The 21821-nt window shown below is 37.9% G+C and overlaps 1 protein-coding gene across 1 annotated transcript in view; it reads right to left on the bottom strand.

The window, feature by feature from the left end:
* Nucleotides 1-4264: 4264 nt before the first annotated feature.
* Nucleotides 4265-21821, bottom strand: part of COL4A1 (collagen type IV alpha 1 chain) — a 170237-nt gene continuing 152680 nt past the window's right edge. The window contains exons 43-52 of the mRNA XM_070933135.1: nucleotides 20771-20904; nucleotides 18332-18404; nucleotides 17633-17704; nucleotides 17315-17443; nucleotides 16694-16792; nucleotides 15702-15914; nucleotides 13040-13217; nucleotides 11595-11709; nucleotides 7009-7181; nucleotides 4265-5352 (exon numbers count right to left, since the gene is read on the bottom strand). Of these exons, the coding sequence (XP_070789236.1) occupies nucleotides 5271-5352; nucleotides 7009-7181; nucleotides 11595-11709; nucleotides 13040-13217; nucleotides 15702-15914; nucleotides 16694-16792; nucleotides 17315-17443; nucleotides 17633-17704; nucleotides 18332-18404; nucleotides 20771-20904 (1268 nt within the window). The 3' untranslated portion in view covers nucleotides 4265-5270. The remainder of the gene's footprint in view (nucleotides 5353-7008; nucleotides 7182-11594; nucleotides 11710-13039; nucleotides 13218-15701; nucleotides 15915-16693; nucleotides 16793-17314; nucleotides 17444-17632; nucleotides 17705-18331; nucleotides 18405-20770; nucleotides 20905-21821) is intronic.

The raw sequence follows: 21821 nt of genomic DNA, 5'->3' as shown, positions 1-21821 counted from the left end.
TTCAGATATTCCCTCCTTCTCCCCACAATTTCCATATTGGAATGTATTATGTCTCTCAGTGAACATTCAGGGGGAAAACAATTGTTTGAATTGTCAACATCCAACTGTTCAGAATATGAAAAATAATAGAAGAATGACTTTGTACAGAAAACTGGACTTAATAGATTTATCAGAGGTTTATTGGGTGAATTCCTATGACTGGAATACAGCAATTGAAGCTTATAATTTGCTTAAAAAGAAAAAGAATAATGAAAAGAAGATGTTGCTCTGTATGATAAAATTATTCACAACTGACCTTGACAATATTGTAGACAGCTTCTTAGTTAATAAAAAGAATTCTTGTTTTGGTTTCTACAAGTTTCAATTTTTTTCCTATGACCATTCAACCAACCAAGAATAGCAAATTGAAAAACTCAGTTGACAGCCTTTTTAATGATAGAGGCTTTGGTTTGACCTGCCAAATTGCTGCAGAAACATGGCAGCATTATTTCCAGAGTTTCTTTACAATTAAATAATTAAATAATCCAATTGCGACTTATTAAAATGCTCTTTCTAACTGGCCATCTGCATTTACAGTTGAGGTTAATGAGATTATTTCAGTTAAGACTTGGAAAAATCCCAGAGTTACTGAGAACAAAGATTGGCAATCATTTTATTTACATACATTGAGAGTTCAGCATGTTTTCTGCTGGAACTGGAACCATGCCACTGTTATCCCTTTCTAGTATAAGGGGAAAAAAAATTGATCCTGCCAACTATAGACTCATCAGCCTGCTTAATACAAATTATACACCAAATATCTCCAGCCAAAAGTATGATACAGGGTTGAAAGTGTGAATGTTCTAGTTGAGGAATAAACTGACCTTAGTGGGGACAGCTTAGCATTAGACTGCTGTCTGATCCTTCATCATTTAGCTGAAAAATTCTCTTCCTGCCTGAGAGATTCCCTCTTCACATCCTTCATTGATTTCAAATCAGTTTTTGATTTGAACTTACGGGAAAATAGGTTTTTCAGCAAAGACTGCTCAGTCTCTAATACCTGTTAGATGCTATCCTTGAGAATATCTTTCTAGAGCTATTTCCACACAGACAGTTGAAGCAGGGTGCATTTTAATCCCCTTGGTTTTCAATTTGTATAGTAAATCAATAATCCAGGGCCTCTCAGTTCCTAACCATTACCTTGTTAATGTGCCCTTTGAATTAGTAAACAGAGTGTAACTAGCTGTTCTGTATGCACATGATGTTGTAATCACATTTGTTTCCCAGTGTGGAATGAGATGGGCACTAAAAGGTTTTTGTCTCTTTGTGCCTTAAAGAAAAATGTGTTATAAACCATCAGAAAAATAAAGTTTTAGTATTTGCACAAAATAATTACAAAATTCATAAGTGGAAATTAAATGGGAACTTTGTCAAGCGGTGCATATCAAAACTATCTCAGTGTGCTTCAAGCTTCAGTATCCTGAAGAAAACACTTTTCTTTTATAGATGGTATTGGTCAGGATAGAGTTCTTCAGCTCTCCTGAGATTTTACCATTCAAAGGGATTTTCATTTCATCCCTACAGGCATTCCATCCTTTGAGGCCAATGTCATATTCCAGCTTTTCTAGGACATACACATCTGCCTTTTGTTTGTTTGTTTGTTTGTTTTACAAAACTTGATATCCCTAACTTAGTACAGTTTAAGCTTCTTAGAGCTAGTCTGGCTCCACTCCCTAGAACTCTTGTTGGAGAGTAATTAGGCTTTGAAATACAACTAAGCAGCAAATCTGGGATATTGATTTTCAGATCAATCTAATTTACAGTTTGTTAGGTTTTCCCCCTCAAATTGTTATGCACTAGTGACCTTTCTTCCAATATCATTTTGTTTCAACAAGCCAGATGTATTGTCTTTAGCTGTTTTGCTGGGACTTTACAAAACCTTATTTTCTGTCTTGTGGGTGGGGGAGTGTCTCAGGAGAATATTTTATTTAGCTGTATGCTTCTTTACTGCTCTCTTTATAGAAAATTTTGAATCCTTTTCATTCATGCCATCCTCATAAAATTTCCAGGTATATAGAGCATGATTTACATGGGTCTTTGTATCCAGCCAGGATTCAGATCTACCCACCAGGACTGCTGAATTTTGTTCGGGCTAGAAACTAGGAGACCACAAGTCCTGCCTTAGGCATGAAAGCCAGCTGGGTGACCTTAGGCCAGACACTATCTCTCAGCCCTAGAAAGGAGGCAATGGCAAATCACTTCTGAATAACTTTGCCAAAAAAACTGTAGGATCTTGTCCAGGCAATCTCTGAGAATCAGACTTCTCAGTGGGAGCTGTGGGGAGGACTTCTGATCAATGATAATAATAATTATTTGGATTTGTCTTCTATATCCCATTTTCCCAACCTTCCCCCAGTTCCTCTCTCCATTGATCTTCACCTCACTCTCACCTTTGCAACCCATTTAGACACATTTAGGCATAATATAATAACATTAATTAACAGTGGATTAAACACTGTTATTAACATCTGCTGCTTGCAATTACTGCAAGTTCAAATCTCACCAGGCTCAAGGTTGACTCAGCCTCCCATCCTTTCAAAGGTAGGTGAAATGAGGACCCAAATTGTGGGGGCAAAGCTGACTTTGTATAAATATATAAAAGTATGAAGGCTATTGCTTAACGCATTGTAAGCCGCCCTGAGTCTCCGGAGAAGGGCGGCATATAAATTAAAGCAAACAAACAAAAAAATTAATCTCTCTGAATCTTCTAATTTAGAGGAATCTATGTTCAGCTCTAGTTCTTCTCTTTCAGAGTCCTCTTGACATCCTATTACTTATCCTTTTATATATCTATTTTATATATTATATATTGCTTTTCTGTTATCTTTCTCCCTCTCCCTCTCTCTCTGTATGTGCGTATATATATATATGCAATAGTTCTATTATTGGAGATACTACTCTATTTGATCTTATCATTGTAATAATTATTTGATTTGATTAGTTCTTTACAAAGTATTCTTTAGCTTTACATGTTTTTATTTATCGTTTGAAGCATAGAAACATCCTCCCTTCCTTGTGTTTGAAATAGAAGTAGCTTGATGGAAACCACCATTTATACCATTTTTATCAATCTTCTGTCAAAGACTTGAAGACTTTTTTCTTTGTAAGAATGACTGAATTAATTATCTTGAAAAATTACACTTTAATTTATCCTTCCAGTGCAAAAATGTTTCTGCAGAATTCTCCCTCTTATCCAAGCATTTACAAATGTAACTATTATATTCCTTGGTTCTTAATATCTGATTGAACCTAGGAGTAAAAACACAAAACTGTCCATATTTATCTGAAACTTTAAATGTGATAGACTGTCATTAAGTACCACTAGTCTGGGCAGCCTAAATTTGAAAAGACAATTCTTTTATTTATTTATTAACTTCTTCAAGCATACCTACCAAGTCCTATCGGATAGTGTTTGTTGACTTGTGCAGTTCAGTCTTTAATTCTTCTTTGAGTTGCTTAGATTTCCTATCAAACCAATTTCAAAGCGTCATCCTGAATGATGTTTAATTTTCATGCATTCTGTTAGAGCATCCTCATCCACTGTTGTCTTGGTTCATAGTGACCAGCATAGATTTTAATTCAGCCCAAGGCTTTTAAGATATCTAATCTGTTAGACATAATAAGATCACCAAAAAAGGAGAAAGGACTGCTCTACTACTCACTGATTGGACACTATAAAAGTCGAAGGTCCATGACCATGGCAAATCTGAAGGAGGCAATGTGACAGAGTGGCAGGGAGAACATTAATCCATAGAGTGGCCAAGGGTTGGACGGACACAATTGAATAGCTGACAACAACAACAACAGGCATAATTCCTTACTCCACTTGTATTAGAGAAAGTATCATCACTGCCGATATTGGTCTGTGCATGTATATTTATGTATATACACTTTTAAATGTTAGTGCCCTGGCTTATTAGTCATTTGCATTTCCATTCAAATGCTTGCAAGATAATATTTGCTATATTTCCACTCAGCAGTTCTGAATAGTTTAAATGGATATGTTAAACTTTATCCACATGAATAATGTTTAGGATAAGAACAGGAACAATTGCAAATAACAATTCTAAGATAATGGCTGCAAAGTAATCACTGTTACTTGTCAAAGTAACAATCAACCCACACAATGAGCTTCTCAAAAATCAACAAACTATTGCTGAAAATATTTTTATACAAATTATTTTATTACAGATATTTAATTTTTAAAAGGTCCACCGTGAAAGATTTAGCAAGAGGGCCTGTATTTAAAAGTATTTTAATATAATTTTTATACAACCTGTTTTATGTATGATTTTTTTTAATTATCAGCATATTTTTATAGAAACCCAATATAAGCATGTGAGTTTATTAACTAAAAGATTCACCAAGTCATAAGGCTGTATATATATTAAAATCAAGTCATTCAGTGTATTAGTGCTTTAAAACCCTGAAAATATTAAATCCATAAAGAAGAAACTGAAGGCCTGAATATTACTGTACTAATCATGGTGGTGGATTAGTTTTTTTCCCCTAGCCAATTTGATCACTATTTAGGAGAATTAATAATTTCTCATAGCTCCTTTGAGAGTGGATATTAAGAAAAAATACATTATAATTAAAGATTGTTCAATGCTTCATTTGCAGAATGGCTAATATATAAATATTCAACACCAATTGGTTTGTGCACACACTGGTCCATCCTGAATTCCCTAAGAAGGCAGACTAGAAAGGGCCACGTAGTACCACAGAGCAGAAACCTTCAGTCCCTCAGCCAGAACTCTGCTTTCTTTGATCCAGTCCTTTGAATGCAATACAAGAGGAAACATTGTCATGTTGCTCTTCAACAATATTTTGGGTCCAGAAATCCTGGGTCTGTAGGGTAATTTGTCTAACAATTATCCTAACTATGATAGAACCCCATATATATAAAGCATACATATGGAAAAAAGGGAGTTGTAGCAGAACTGGATCTTTCCTCCCACTTGTGAATTTAGAGCCAGGTTTCAGTGCATCACACTGACATACAAAAATCAGGTTTCTTCAAGGGTGCCATTTGAAGCATTGTCTCCACTGTATCTTCATCCTCTTCAGCAAATAAAAGCCAAAAAAGTAGAGAATTCAGTCAGGCAGATTCCTGTATGGCACTTGATGGCTTTATACCTGGTAACAATGAGGTACATATATATGCCTAAACTTCACTGCTGTTAGCAAAATAGCACCATATTGTGAAATTAGGTACAATAGAGCAGTCATTATGTTCTTTTCATACAAACTTGGCAGCGACTAATATTTGAGTGCAGTTCTCCGGCCTTCAGTGTGGAAGATGTAGGTTTCCTGAAAATTGAAAACAAAAATCACTATCGGCAAGGAAAAGGCCAAAGGCAAGATGAGATATGTTGTTCTAGCCAAGACTTATTCTGTGATCATTTCCACACTCTCTTTCTATGGGCCTGTTGCCTGGAGCTGAGAAGAAGTGAAGTCAAAATCACTAGGAGAGTGTGTGATTGCTTACTTTTGTCCTTGAGTACATAATACTCCTAATTTCGGAGAATCTTTGGGCCATATTGAGTTTGGCAGACAGAGGCCTCAATCCTATATCCAGCTACCATTGAGCTTGGCATTTATTTACAGGTAGTCCTTGGATTATGACAGCATTAGGGACTGGGATTATTCTCTCTTAAACTATATAGTCGTAAAGTGTGACATCACATGTCTGCACCGTTTAGCAACAAAATTCCAATAGTGCCAGTTGTTTTCATAACCCCAAAATACAAAACACATGGATCAAATGAGCAGCAGTGGGGATGCCGTGGGGGAGGACTTGGGAGGGCCAGCCAAGTCACACATGAGTTGAGGGAGACGCAGGGAGGCCTGGCGCAAGCCACACATAAGCACAGGAGGGCCAGGGGAGGATGGCATGACATGTGTGAGTGCAGGAAGACTGGGGTGGATGGTAAGGCATGCGCACAAGAAGGTCGGTGTGGATGACATGGTGCAAATGTAGGAAGGCCAGGTATGGATGGGAGAGTGCAAATGCAGGAAGGCTGGTGTGTAAATGCCACAGTGTTGAGTGCAGGAAAAACTAGCAGTTGGACAATGCAGTGCAAGTGCAGGTATGCCGGACCAACCTGTAACATTTTCTGCCAGCTTCCTCATTGAATTTACATGTGGGAAGCTGGCAGGGGAGGTCATATATGCTGTTCATGTTACTGCATGACACTGCAACCATTTTAAATGCAAGCTAGTGCCAAGTGTCCAAATCCGAATCACACGATCATAGAGATGCTGCAATGGCCAGATCTTTGAGAATTGGTCATAAGTGCCACTTGTTCAGCATTCTCACAACTTCAAATGGGCACTGAATGAATGGTTGGTAAGAGAGGACTACTTGTAATTAACTTGATTTATATGATTGTTCATATCATATATTGATTTATATGGTTGTTCATATCACTAACGTGACTCTGGGAGGCATGATTGATTTTCCAAGTTGATACAAAGAAGTTGGGATTATTAGAAGGGTCAAATCAAATGAGCTTTGATCCTTAACCAGATGGAAAGCAAAGTTATACAAACATGGTAGCCTACAAACATGGTAGCCTGATATTTTGCTAGTAGAAATTACACTGTCAACTCGCTCAAATTAGCTCCTATGTTCTGTATATTCCTGGTAAGCAGGTGGAAACAGTAGCCAAATGAAGCCTGGAACAGATAATATGTCCCAAAATAAACAGCAGAAAAGATCGTGGAGACATTGTTTTTACAGAGATGATTTCCAATTAGTGGAACATTGGCTACAATGCTCAAAACCACTCTTGGTGGTCCAACTCAAAATTGGCCATTACTGGGACAGGTAAAAACAAGGAAACAAACAATAGATAAAACTTGCAAAGCAGCTTACTTTACCACATCCAGTCATAATTATGTTTACTATGGAACATAAGTAAAAACATCCCTTAGATCAGCTAACAAAAGAAGCTTCCAACTTACTTGAACATTTCAGTCCTCTCGATTGTGGCAAGCCAGAAGCTGTAGGCATTGGCGTAATAATTGCAGGTGCCCTTTCCATGGCATTCAACAAAGGGTGCACTGCGGAACTCTTCAAGGCAGGAGCCCGGAGAGGCCAGTGCTTGCCCGGAGCCTTCTGCCCCTGCACTGGTATGCTATCAAGAGATATGGAGTGCATTAAATTACACTGTCAAATGCTCTTTTTGCACATAATTTTAGAGGAGTTCTAGTAAATATTTGTAGGCTATAATTTTATGGCTGTCAATAGAACCCGAAGTGCACTGATTTGTATCAATGTAAATTGAAATAGGTTGCACAATCACAAATATTTAATTTTTTAAAATTTATTTTAAAGATTGAGTACTGAAAAATAACCTTTAGTATCCTACTTTAATCAATGATTTACATTCCAGTCCTACACACTCACATACACACACACAGACACACACACACACAGATACACAACCTTAATCCTATCTCTTAAAATCATGTTTACATTACCTTAAACAGGAGTGAGCATGTAATTGTAGTGGACTCCAAATGAAGTTTGTAAAATGTGATCACAAAACATCAATTAATTTCACTTTACACAAAATTAATCCAGAAAAACATGAGATGGTCCTTAGGCACACATATTGTACAGTTGTACATAATACAACAGTATTGTACATAATGCATACAGTACAGTTGTACTTTTGTACATAATACAACAGTCATTTTTGGGAATATTTTATTGCCTTGACTTTGAGATCTATGAATTTGATGAACTAAAATACAGCGCATAAAGTTAAGGAAGAAAATTTTGCTGAAGAAGACAAAGATCTTGTCAAGATCTCATAGGAAAATGTCATAACATGTAATTGGTTGTACTAACTCTCATCTATCTTTCTAAGATTATATTAAATTGATGGATGTTTTATTCTCAATATTAGTCTAGATCAGTTTCTGAACCTCAGTTCAACTCCATTCATCTTAGCATGGTGGTTGGGGAGTTCTGGGAGTTGAAGTCTACACATGTTAAAGTTGCTGAGGTTCAGAAATACTGATTCAAAGACATAGTGTTTGTCATAATGAAGTCCTTATTGCTGAAAAATACAGTGATAGTTGTTTTTTTTCTGCTGTGATTTCTGATACTGATGCCAAATGTTTAAACACAAGGCTGAGAAACACTTGTCTGTAGAAACAAGCATGGAAGAAACTTGTAGGATATATTAAAATTAAACCCAAATATAGTATGAAAAAGAATAGACACACATGCCCATAATTTGCTAAAATTGAAGCAATACTTTACTGAAGCAAAACTTATAAAGTAGTTGCAAGCTGCTGAAATTAAAAGAACAATTGACTGGACACATTTATTAAATTCTAGGAAAAAATTAGGGGGGAAGGAGGTATAATATGGCTGATGTTTAAGCATTATCTGTCCCAGGTATAATTTTAGATGGAGTATAGACAAAGGATATCCATCTATTTTAAATATTGTCCTGCTTTCCACTGACCAAAAAAGATATAAACCAAACGGGAGGATAATAGGACAATACTTTCTGTACATTTTTATTTTTTTAAGTATCCCAGAGGGCTTTTTCCAATTTTAAATGGTATCTCCTGCTGTAGCAAACTGGCAGGATCTCCTTTTAAAATGTTTCCTTCTCACAGAGAGTGGATCATTCTAACTTCCCAAACTGTAATGGAAATGTAATGTAATGTAATGGAAAAGCAAGACTGCTGATGGAAACATCATTACCAAGTCAAAAAGATCTTCCAAATTCTGCCATAAATCCTATTAGTTGAAATTTTCCAAGAAGGCAACAATTTCTTCAGAATCTCTGCTGAATAACTTAAATTCTGCCATACAGCCTCCAAACTATGGGATGGAGAAGGCTTGGCAGAAAATGTACAATGGATCCATAGATTAGCAGTTCCTTCTTGATTGGGATTGTCCAATAATTCTGCCCTGCTAATTCTAGGAGTTCTGGAAACCAAGAGTGTCAAAGCCAATGAGGTATCTCAAAGGACTTCAGACATGGAACGCTGACATAAATTGGTACTTTAGCTTTCTGTTACAGGGCAAACAAATCCAGGGTTGGGCTTTTTGTTAAAAGGAATGATGTTTTGGTCCTCATTTTGATTTTTATATTGTCTGACAGCTGAACCAGTCAGCTGATTATTGTGAGATTCCATCTTTATGAAATACAGATGTTTTGTTTTTCCATCCATGGGAGAATCTTGTAAATTGACATATTTGGAGAATTGAAGTCAAATTAAATGATATATGTTTTCATATATGTTTTCTGAAATACTGTATGTTTTCTTGTAATGAGTGTTTTTTTTTCTCATTTAGATGAAAAGATATTCTTCCATTAGAGTTAGCATTGCCAGAAGGGCCTCCTTACTGATGACCACCAGATAAACTTCATAATGTTGATCTGGAAACATCTTTTGCTAAATCTTTGTTCATAATGTGAAATCAATATCACCCTGGCATTTCAGTTACTTTGGGGTACTAAAACGAAAAATATCACTTGGGGCATGGGAGCTTGAGAACTTCACTAAAGACTAGGTTGTTCCGACAGATTTCTGATTTTTCAAAGGATTTTATGATTATAAGGAGCCATGAATTCACCACTTGGCTGGTGGGCAATTTTTTAAAGGGAGAATTGGGTGGATTTTTAAAGGACATATCTGTCTTTTGCTATTAGTCTTAAAGATTCAGTGTTCTGAATTTGAACTCCTTCTCCTTTAGGCTGATTGATGGCAGTAGAGGTAAGAGTTGCTATCAAATATCTAGCACTGAACCTTGAAAAATACCATAAATTTATAACCTTGGGAGTACAATCTATTCCCGAAAGATATTAATGTAACATATGAATGTTATGAAAAATACTGGCTATTTAAAATTTAACATTTGTTTAGATGATCCAGGAAAATAGACTACTAGAAATTGGGATCCCTTGAAAAGTCCATAATGCTGAGAAAACTGGAAGGGAAGAGAAGAGGATCACTAGCAGCAAGATAAATGGACTCAACTACAGTGGCAATGATTGTATCTTTGGAACACCTGAAGGGCCAGCCAGGGGCCAGATCCTCCTGAGGTCCATCTGCATTGTTGCTCACAGTAAACACAGAGTTGATGGCACATAATGAATCATCAAAGGAGTTAGGAAATCCATGACCCAGAGACACTGCTTTAGTAACTTGCCAAGCACCTTAATTGTTTTCCATCTCAAGTCTGCTTTTTCCTGGTGAGATCTACGGAGCCTTGCATATTTGCAACACTTTTCAGAAACAGTTATGAAGGAAAAGACAAGGCCGAGGTAATTCACGATTGTCTTCAAAAAGCTCTTTCTTCTTTTAAATCAATGAGCCTGAGCCCAGTGAGGGGGAGAAGTTCCTTGCCTTCTCTTCTGTTTTAATCTTAGTTTGACTTCTGTTGTAGAATGCTTGTGAGCCATCTTGGATTTTTATATTTATATCTTAGTTTTGGAAATGTGCTTGGACTTTTTTCTTTTTCTTATTGTTGTTTTCTGCAGCTACAGTGATGGCTGAAGAAACATTATTGTTTATGATGGTTTGAGATAAGGCTAATGTGACAAACCCTGTCACCCTTCCCTGTGGGAAGGGAGACCGACTAAGCAAAATAAAACACTAATGGAAAAAATAACTTTGATAAGGATTTTTCTTTAGGGTGATTAGTAAGGTTTATTCTTACAACTGTTCTGCCCACTAGCCCTGGGGAGTGGGGGTGGCTTCTTTATCAGATAGAACTACCCTGTTAGTTCCAACAATGTTATTCATGAATTTTCCATCAGAGTCAGAAAAATGAAAATAGTTTTGACATTAACATCTGGATTTTATATTTCCAAATATGAGGACCAATTATAATTTGACCATCTGTATCTTACAATAAGCTTTGAAAGCATTTGTTCCCTCTAATATGACTTCAGAACCGAAAGCAACTCACTGTGCATATTTGCAGAATAAACCTTACTAATTACCCTAAAGAAAAATCTTTATCAAAGTTATTTTTTCTATTAATATTTTGTTTTGCTTAGTCGGTCTCCCTTCCCACTAGGGTTTGTCACATCAGCCTTATCTAAAACCAATATAAACAATAATATTTCTTCAGCCATCACTGTAGCTGCAGAAAACAACAATAAGAGAAAGAAAAAAGTCCAAACACATTTCCAAAACTGACATAAATATAAAAGAGCCATACACTGAATCCTTTCCAGATCCGGAACATTAGAGTTTGCAAATGACTCTCTTTTCCTTCCAGCATTCAATTAAGAACTGCAATCTGGGATGGAGCAGAAATGGTTGAAATGCTGGCCACAATCTTCCTCTGATTTCATACTACTGCCCCCCCCCCGATTTTTAATTTTCCTCCATGATTTAATCTTCTTCCCTATTGAAGAGCTCTTTAAAATAGAGATCATGCAATTCTTTGCAAACCCCCAGCTGAACTAACTGAAGTATTGTTATATGAGTTTGGAATTTTGTTCTTTTTTTAAAAAACCAACATAGCTGCTTTTGCTTTATGATGTGAGCTGGAACTCAGTGTACATTACCATCACAAAGGAGTAGCCGATCCACAGAGAGTTCCAGCCTTCTGGACATGGTGGGATTTGAACTGTTTGGCTGTGGACTGCTATCACCATAGAAGGAGCCTCACACACAGCACACCTAGGAAGGAGATGACATAAGAGTTACAAGAGTAGACCTTCTGACTACTGAAAGCTCAACCTCCATTCTGACAAACAAGCAACTGCAAGGGCAGCTCTGCCAGAGTACGTTCAGTCTGGCTCATCCTTTCCCATCCTAGTGTCAACAGCACAGATCCATCCAGTATGAAAGCTGTATACCAATGAGTTTACAATTTTTAATATGAAGTGTCTTGAGAAATAAATCATTGTACTGCAAATACAGGGCAGAAAAATATGAGCCATTTCTGTAATTGTTACTAGGAGTTGATCTCCTCAGAAGATGGAACATCCACCAGCTATCATAAAAGGAAAAAAAATACATCTGCAATATTTAAAAGTGATGTCAAATTAGATCTAAATAGCTATCCTATGCATTTCTTTAAGGAATAAAATGTTATAGAAGGCTGCAGAAATGGAATGCTTGCTCCTAATGGTCCAGACTACTGCAGGTAAAGTTACAATTCCCTGAAATTTTTGATGGAGAAACCTTTTTCTAAAAGAAAAAAAAATAATGAAAATTCTCCAGGAAAGGAAGAAAACAAAGAAAGCTTCAATAGAATTTCTCATATGAAATAGGAGCAAGGTAAAAGTTTGTTCTGTTCCTTTGTATAGACAGTTTTCAGACCAAAGGACTATTAGGGCTATGACCTCAAATAAATGCAGGTAGTCCTCTACTTACAACCATTCGTATAATGACCAAAGTTACAACAGCAGTAAAAAGTGACTTATGACTGTTTTTCACACTGACAACTATTGCAGTATCCTGTGGTCATGTAATCAAAATTCTGACTCTTAGCAACTGGCATGTATTTATGACAGTTGCCGTGTCTCAGGAGCATGTGATTACTTTTGCGACCTTTTGACAAGCAAAGTCAATGGGGAAGCCAGATTCACTTAACAACCATGTAATTAACTTAACTGCAATGATTCACTTACCAGCAGTGGCAAGGAAGGTCATAAAATGGGGCAAAACTCACTTAACAAGTGTCTTGCTTACAATGGAAATTTGGGGTTCAATTGTGGTCATAAGTTGAGGAGTTTTCTTTAGGAATAAAAGACGGATCTTTCTAGAGTATCATCTTATGGAAAATTAATTCCTACTGATCAAGAGATAGAATTCTATCTTCAACAACAACTACAAATATTGTCCACGAATTTTAAACACATGACGTTTTTGAACTATCTATTGGTGATGATTCCAATAGTGGAAGAAATGCAAAATCTGTCGATCTGATCTTCATATTAGTTGGGGATCAGTTTTTTTGACACCTGGATCTGCCAGAAATTCCTCAGGTGATTCTAGTGCCTACCTGCTGATGAAAGGCCTGATGCTTTCTCCTGTTAGAGGAGCCATGCTCATTGGCATGGGCTCAGGGGTTGACAACCAATAAGAATAATCGTTTCTTGAAGCAAAATTGCAGACATTGTTAATGTTGCAGAATAGGAAAGGCATTGTGCTGAATTTACGTAGACAGCTTCCAGCAGAGCCTGAAAAACCAAAAGTGAAAGGTTAATCTCCATTGTTCTATGTAACACCGAGATATGTAGAAGGGACAACTGTAGTGTATGGAAGGGCTAAACAAGAAATGTTCTTCATGTAGTGGATGTGGCAGGGCAGAATGCATCCAGGTAGTTTTCTCAAGCTGTAGCAATAGAAATGGCCGAATCTACATTGTGTGGGTTTGTGTCCTGTTGATGCTTGCATAGCAGGTATCATGTTATTGATGTGGCCTGGTATCTGCTAGGATTATTTCCTTGGAAATAATTGAATCTCGTTGGAGATTCAAAGTGTAAAAAGACTTCAGAATTTTTCTTCTTCTGCAGAATAAAAAGTGAGCAAAGTCACACAAATGCCATTCCTTGCTGAACACAGAAAAGCAATGACACTCACAGGGACAGAGAAGAATAAAGGAATCTGGTTCCTCCAAAGACAGTGGGGAACTTATCAATGTTACAATACTTTCCAAAAGTATGCATTGAAGCCTGGATCCTCTGTGAATAGCCCCAATAGAAAATTTGTTTTGAAATTAGTCTAAGCAAATGAGAAGCATTTTGCTTTGCTTATTAAGAGGCTGGTAGATTTCAAGAATGCAGCACTTCAGCCACCTTAAGGAAATGGAGTTAGAAGCTATTTTGACAAGATGTATTTATTCGATGAGGTGGCTCAGTGACTAAGATGCTGAGCTTGTTGATCAAAAGGTCGGCAGTTCAGAGGTTCGAATCCCTAGTGCTGTATGTACTATACATACATGTATACATGTATGCTGTATGGGGTGAGCTCCCGTTACTTGTCCCAGCTTCTGCCAACCTAGCAATTCGAAAAATGCAAGTAGAAAAATAGGGACCACCTTTGGTGGGAAGGTAACAGCGTTCCGTGAGCCTTTGGTGTTTACTCATGCTGGCCACATGACCACGGAGACGTCTTCAGACAGTGCTGGCTCTTCAGCTTTGAAACGGAGTTTCCCCTAGAGTTGGGAACGACTAGCACATATGTGCGAGGGGAACCTTTACCTTTACCTTTATTTATTCGTTCTAAACTCATATGGCCTTTTGAAATAGAACTAGCACTGATGATATTACCTAGTTTGGGTAATGAAACCTCTGCAAGAAAACAAGCTCAGAGAGCACCAAGGATCCCTCAAAGAGAACTAGACTTCTCTGAACATTCAGTAGCTGCCATCATGTTCCTGAGGATAAGGAATGTTAGGAGAGAAGGGCAGAGTGTAGTAAAATGTAGGATGAAGGATAGATTTAGTCTCCATACATTATCTGAGTAAAATACAGGTAGTCCTCGGCTTAAAACAATTCATTTAGTAGCCATTCAAAGTTACAACAGCACTGAAAAAAGTGCTTATGACAGTTTTTTCACAGTTAAATGAATAAAACATGTGCAGTTTTTCACATGCAGCATCCCCATGATCATGTGATCAAAATTCAGATACCTGGCAATTGACTCATATTTATGACTGTTGCAGTGTCCGAAGGTCATGTGATCCCCTTTTGTGACTTTCTGACCAGCAAAGTCAATGGGAAGTCAGATAACTTAATAACAGAGTTAATAATTTATCAATTGCAGTGATTCACTTAACAACTGTGGCAAGAAAGATAGTAAAATTGGGCAAAACTCACTTAACAAATGTCTCACTTAACAACAGAAATGTTGGGCTCAGCTGTGGTCCTAAGTCGAGTGCTACCTGTAAACACCACCAAGAGTTAGAGGTGGCGGGAAAATCCACATGGCCAAAAAAGAATGCTGGGTTGAGCTACAGCCATGAATTTGAAGACAGTTTCCATAAATGCATAAAACCTAATTAAAAATAAAAATCTCTGAACCTGACATAGATTCAGAAACATCGCTATCCTCAAGAAACATCATTATTTCAGATAACCTGAAAAATAAACTTTGCTCAGTTTTGCGAGGCATAAAATATACTGTGGCCTTCTTTATATACTTTCTTTTACTATTCAATTACTATTTACTATACCATCAGAACACTTGCCTGAATCTGAGGCTTGATAGTATCACTTGTCCCACACTAGGAACTGTGAGTCACTTTCCAATTTTGCTGACCATCAGTTTGTTTCAGACTATTTCTGCATCAGTTTCCATTAAAAAAAAGTCTACGCTAACATTGACTTTTCCAAGCCTGAGCTGTTTTTACATGCAATATCCCTAATACAATGTCCTTTTGTGCTATTTCTTTTTCATACATGCTTTTGGGAATAATTTTCATTGATATACACATATACATATTACAAGAATTTGAAAAGCATGATGTTCATAAATATGCACAGATTATAAAAGAATTGAGCAAGTTTATAGAAATATATGAACCAGATTGATTTCTCTGCCATCCTTATGAAATAATTGAGGAACAGAAAAACTTAGCATAAAATGCTGCCCTTTTTTAATGTAAAATGGATTAATATAACAAATATTCATTTTATAGGATTCCTTCTGTGCTTGCTTACCCAAGTCCTGACCGTGGGCCCGTTGATTGCCTTGTACATAAAGCAAAGAATATCCATAGAACATGAGTCTTGTCCCAAATGGACAGGAGGGCTCTTCTGTGGTTTGGCTGTGCCTGGTCACAAGGAAACCATGAGCCACAGAGGCAGGGCCCGGTAGACCCATCGTCCCTGGCATGCCTTCAGGACCAGGGGGACCAGGAAAGCCTCTCGGACCTACCAGAAACAATGATATGAGCACTGACATTGTGAAAGGAGAGCTGTATCTCTAACTTGATGACATGATTTGATTTCAGTTGTTATTAATGAAGTCCTAGTATATTTTATAATTGTTACAAATACCTAATTTTATAAATTCTCAATTTTATCTTGGAATATGATCTAATGCAAGCCAGATCACCCAAATCAAAATGTGTTTAAGCAGAATAAAGGCTTTCTTTAATTTCAAAGATGGAGAACAGAACTGGACCCAAGAATTAAAGCTTTACTTCATTACATTCATTTGGTAAGATGATACTCCTGGATATGAAGCCAAAACAGTCTCAACCCAAAATTTTATTATATGGAATTATGTTCAAGTACAGCTCAGTCTTTGCCATTTTTTGCAGTCTTGGTTCTGCTTTAGCCATCCCACATCTTCCACAGAAGATAGCACTGCACAGCCAAGACCTCTGAGCACATTTGTAGGCATTCTGGCTGCTTTGCCTGGGTTGCTTCCAAGCTCAATGCCCTTCTACAAAGTCAGAGCTTCAGAATAAACTTGTTTAGGTTTCAAATGGTATATTTATTTTGGGCTGGAGGTGCAGTGGGGGAGAATATTGGCTCTCAGAGCCAAAGACCTGTATGGTTTAAAAGACAAACCACCTCACCAATTTCTTAACAATTGTTTTTCTCCTGAAAATTGATCTTTCTCTCAAGCTTATCATCTTAACATGCCCTTCACCGAATTTACTATGAGGCGATTAAGCAGGCTATAGCAATATGATCAGACTTGCCTGGAGGACCCACAGGGCCCTTTTCTCCTTTCTGACCAGGTGTGCCGTCAAATCCTGGTATTCCTGGGGGGCCAGTCAAACCCGCAGGTCCTGTCACACCTATTGAAATGAAAATGCACAGTCACAATTCGCTTATAGAATTCCAGTCATGAAGAATAGGGAAGATGATGAATAACATAATAAAGAGTAACAAAGTTGGAAGGGGCCTTGGAGGTCTTCTAGTCCAACCCCAAGCTCAAGCAGAAGACCCTATACGATTCCAGACAAGTGGCTGTCCAGACTCTTCTTAAAAGTCTCCAGTGATGGAGCACTCACAACTTCTGAAGGCAAGCCATTTCACTGCTTAATTGTTCTCACTGTTAGGAAATTTCTCCTTAGTTCTAGGTTGCTAGTGATAGTAGAGCCTCCACTGGGGCAAATCACAGAAGCACAAAAGGCCCACATTTACCACAAAAAATATAACTTTATAACAATGCCCTGTTATATCAAAGCAGCTATCCAATTTGCAAAGCCTATTAAAAGGCTCTGGATTTAGTACAAAGTCATATAAGACATCTTGGCAGAGCTAGAAGTAGTCTTCCCAATTACACCAAGGAGTGATCTCAATCTTCATCCTTTTACCTTGTTGTCCTTTTGGTCCTGGAAAACCAGGAAATCCTTTGGGGCCAGCCGGGCCTAAAAGACCAGGTAGGCCTGGTTCACCTTTCAGAAGTTGGAAAGGGCCTGGAGGACCTGGTGGGCCTGGCAGACCTGTCAGGGATAAAGCAAGAAGTAGAGTAAACCAACATCCACAGAGGCCAGGAAATAAAAGGATCAGAAGGGGGGACTTGAATGTAAAAAAGAGGTTGGGTGGATTTCACCAAGTTATTTCAATTCTTTTTCACTAAAACAACTCTTTTCAAAATGATCAAATCTGAAATAAAAAATGCCAACACATACCTTTACTTCCAGGAAACCCTTGGTCACCTTGTACTCCCTTGGATCCAGAGAAACCTGAAGAACCTTTTAGACCTGGAAATAAAGGAAATCTTCATTGCCTTCAATTGAAGCTCTTCCTTTATCTATTTTTAAATTCTTTATCCCAACTTACCCAATGATCCCATTGATTTTTTCCTTATTATCTAATACTTCTTGAATTTTTAATTCACTTTTATGTGAATCCTTTCATCATCAGTTTCCTTCTTATTTACTTAAGGTAAAAGGGTAAAACTCCCCCCCCCATACACACACAGCTAATGAGATGAAGGACTGAGAAATAGTACGTGGCAGTTTATCCCTCACAGCTACAACAATTGCTCCATTTGTCTTGGTAGATAGATGTCAAATATATTATGACTTCAACTAAAGCAGATTTAAAATCTTCCAAATTTGAAATGTTCTGCCCTTTGTCCTGCCTGTACTGCAAGTGTTCTGGCTGTGGTTTGTCAGAAGTGTTCAAAGCTTGAAAGGGTTCTGTTTTAAGCTGCCTCAAGCCTGGGTCACTTCCAATGTGATTGGGACAGTGCTGGCTATTTCTGGTGAAATTGGAGCCACTGTTTCTTGTTCAAATGAATCAGAAATGCAATATTAGCAATAAGGACAGTATTTCTTCTTCGTGTGGCACAAAATCAGAGCAGCATGAATATTTTTTTCTCATACCTTGGGGACCTGGAATTCCAGGAGGTCCCATGTCACCTTTCTGACCAGAAGTTCCAGGGAAACCTGGGTTGCCCTGGATAAGACAAAAGAACCCTCACTTTTGGTACTTAAGCAGTTTGACAGAAAAATGGCTAATTTCTTAAAACAGCAGTATCATGCAACTCAATACAATCCTTCTAAATAAGAGAGAAAATGAGAATTTCACACAGCAAGGAAAATATCACCTCGGTGGCTTCGGCTCATATCCGAAGAATTAAAACCAGAGAGAATGAGAACACAGGAGGCTTTAAAAAATTAAACAAAGAGAAACTAGTACATTCCTCACTGCTTCAGATGTTATGCAAGGTGATAAATTACCTGGATCCCTTAAAATCCATCTTTGCAGATCAGGAGTATTCCTATATGGATTTCTACTCTACCTTATTATGATTGGTATGTTTCTTGAAATTGTCCTCTTGTACTCCCTGATTGGAAGAAACGTATCTATTTCCAGGATCCACCAGCAAAGAAAAATACACATGTGCTATTTGGAAGACATATTATCACTCTGCTTAATTAACTGGAAATCATAGTATGAGGGATTTCTATGGGGATTTTGGAATACAGTATCTGCCATTTCCAGGTAGCCAAAACTGAAATTTGAAATTAATAATTAAACTTGAACTTAAATTCTGGGAGAGTTTATGATGGTGATGGATGAGCAGCTCTGAATCCAAGTTCCCTGATGTTCTTCACTTTCTAATGCTTTATATTTTTTTTCTGTTCCTTGGTGTGTGTGTTTTTAATCCCTTTTACCTTTTTATTTCTTAACTGTTATTCCTGTCTATGGGGGTCAACTTAAAATAAGATGGATAAAAGGAAGAAACAGCATGGAATCTCCCATCAAATCTGCCAAGTAGCTGAAAATTGAAAGATTTCTCCACTTTCAGGAAGTTGTAGGTGTTTTTAACTAAGCAGAGTGCCTTAAACTGTCATCCCATTTTGGAAAAAAAAATAGAAGGAAATGCTGCTTGATCCTCAACCAAATGTATGATGTAGCTAATAATATACTCTGCTGAAAGAAAAATAAGGTTGAAAATCTTACAGAACATTCAGATGCAAAAATTCTATTCCTTGTAGTGTAGAAGTCTTAACTCTGAGTTTTAATTCTCTCTGCCAAGCAAACTGATTGTTATGAAGTGGTTACAAACACTTCATTCACTGAGTAGAAAGCAACACCAATCTTCTTTCTCCTTCATTGGAGGAACTTAACATAAAATTGGATATCCAAATGTAATTCTATTGCTGGGTAATCACTTGCTAAAATGAGGGAATGGATTTAAATTTAAATCAAGTGTATCTGCTTGCAAAAGGAAGATGCAGCAGAAGCAAAGGTGTCCAATTTGCAGAGTCCAAAAAACAGGACCACTGGTAACAAATAATTGCCTTTAGTTCCTCATTTGGAACATTAACTATAATGATTATAGACCATTTTGTGAATAAGTGAGGAAAGCTGCAGGAAGAGCCACTAACAAAGAGATCTGAGATTTTTCGCTCAGAGGTAATTGACTTTAGTAAAGACAAAATGAGCTTTTGAGACTCAGAATGAAGCTGTTGGAAGTATAAAGCACTTCTTTGTATGCTGACATAAGGTATTTATTGTTAGTGAGGTTTTGTTCACCCTTCCCAATAAAGTAAATGAAACCACAGGTGTATCCGTAATAGTACACTGATTGTGATCCATGAGTTTCTCTGTAAGGAAAAGTTGCCTTTCCAATAGTTGATAAAAGGATTTGGGCTAAGTCAGAGCTTTCTCTTCTAGTGATTCTTTCAAAGACCGGGGAGTGGCTTGCCTGCTCCTATGGAGGGACCTCCTCAATATTTTTATGCAAATATTCAAATTTGTTTTCCTTTATATGAAAGCTGCAAGATTAATTTAATTTTTGTATGTACTTTGATAAATGTATGAACATCTGCTCTTGAGGTGCTCAGATTCTTCATCATTTTAACCGAGCTCCTTCCAGCACAGATGGAAGCTCTGACATTATTAAGATTCAGGCAAAGAAAGGAAGAGAATATATGGTCTGTTTGTCCTTCAGGTCAAAGCAAGCAGTGGGTGAGAATAATCTTTAGAGCTGTTTGTGATCCTCTGTTTGAAAGCCTTTTCAGTCAGTGATAAAGTGGAACTGTTCCATAACAAGGGACAAGCAACAAAAGCCTTGCCACATGACTCCATCTTATCCTAGGTTTTGTTTATGTTATATGCACATGTGAAAGGTCTCGATTCCATGGAAAGTTTAGGATTTAGTAAAATATATGTTTAAGTATTAATCGCCTGATTCAGAGCGCCTTGCTCTTAGAAGAAAATCCATTGACTGAAAATAATGAGCTCCTTATGCTAGTATGTTGCTATGTGTAACAACTGTAGAGCAATCAGTCCTGGCTGTAACATTAACTTACAGGGATTCCTTGAACTCCCAGATCACCTTTGGGTCCAGGTTTCCCAGGTTGCCCTGGCCAACCTGAACTTCCTTTTTCTCCTTTTTCTCCTGGTAATCCCGAAACTCCTGGAGATCCTTGAGGCCCAGGAAGCCCTAAAGTAAACAGGGAGAAAGCATGTCTTGACAAGATTTATTTTGCAAGAAAACATGGCTTGTTATTGTCTTCTTTAAAACAAAGACTGTACTTGGGGATAACAAATAATAAGATTTCAATCATATGGGTTCTGACCACTAATTTATTTAATATTCACAAATTTGTAGTGAACAAAAATGCTGTAATAGAGAAATAAGCTATGGCTTTGTTGTGACAATTACAAAAATCCTGCTTCTTCTCTAAGGCAGCATTTTTAAGGTAGTATTTATAAAGTACCGTTTTCCCCAAAATAAGACATCCCCTGATAATAAGCCCAATTGGGCTTTTGAGTGCATGGCAATAAGGCCAAGCACTTATTTCAGGGTTCAAATTTTTCGGAGTATAAGACGCACCTTTTTACCCCCCAAAAGGGGGTGAAAATCTGGGTGCGTCTTATATGCCGAATGTAGCCCTGCCCACCCGCCGGCCCCCACCCTTCAGCCATTTTCGGGCAGTTCCAGGTGGCAGGGATCTGGGTCGGGGCACAGCCTAAGGAACAACCCTCTTTGGGACGGTCTGGGGGGGGAATCTACCCAGCAGTTTCGGGAAACAAGGCGGGCCTCACGGTTTGTGGCTGGTTATCTCTCTGGCCACCCAGCGGGCAGCTTAGGGCAGGCAATGGTCGCAATGACTTCACTCCCCAGAAATGTGAGGAGCCGCCGCCTAAGCCCTCTCCGCGCCCAGGAGCCAAGCCAAGCTGAGCCAAACGGGAGCTCCTAAAGTAAAACATCCTCCTTTCCAGCCACCACTGCCCGGATTCCCCAAAGCAATTTTCAGAGCCGCGTTTCAGGTGGCAGTTGGCCAGTTCCCCTGCAATGTGCAGCAGGGAACTGGGAACCTTTTTGGATTCGGGGAGGGGATTGCAGTGCTGCCACCT

Source organism: Pituophis catenifer, unplaced genomic scaffold, assembly GCF_029215685.1.
Source record: "Pituophis catenifer annectens isolate HBS135680 unplaced genomic scaffold, rPitCat1.0.hap2 SCAF_1, whole genome shotgun sequence".
NCBI lineage: Eukaryota > Metazoa > Chordata > Lepidosauria > Squamata > Colubridae > Pituophis > Pituophis catenifer.
Note: the sequence above shows the minus strand (reverse complement) of the source record. Positions and strands in the feature narration are given on the sequence as shown.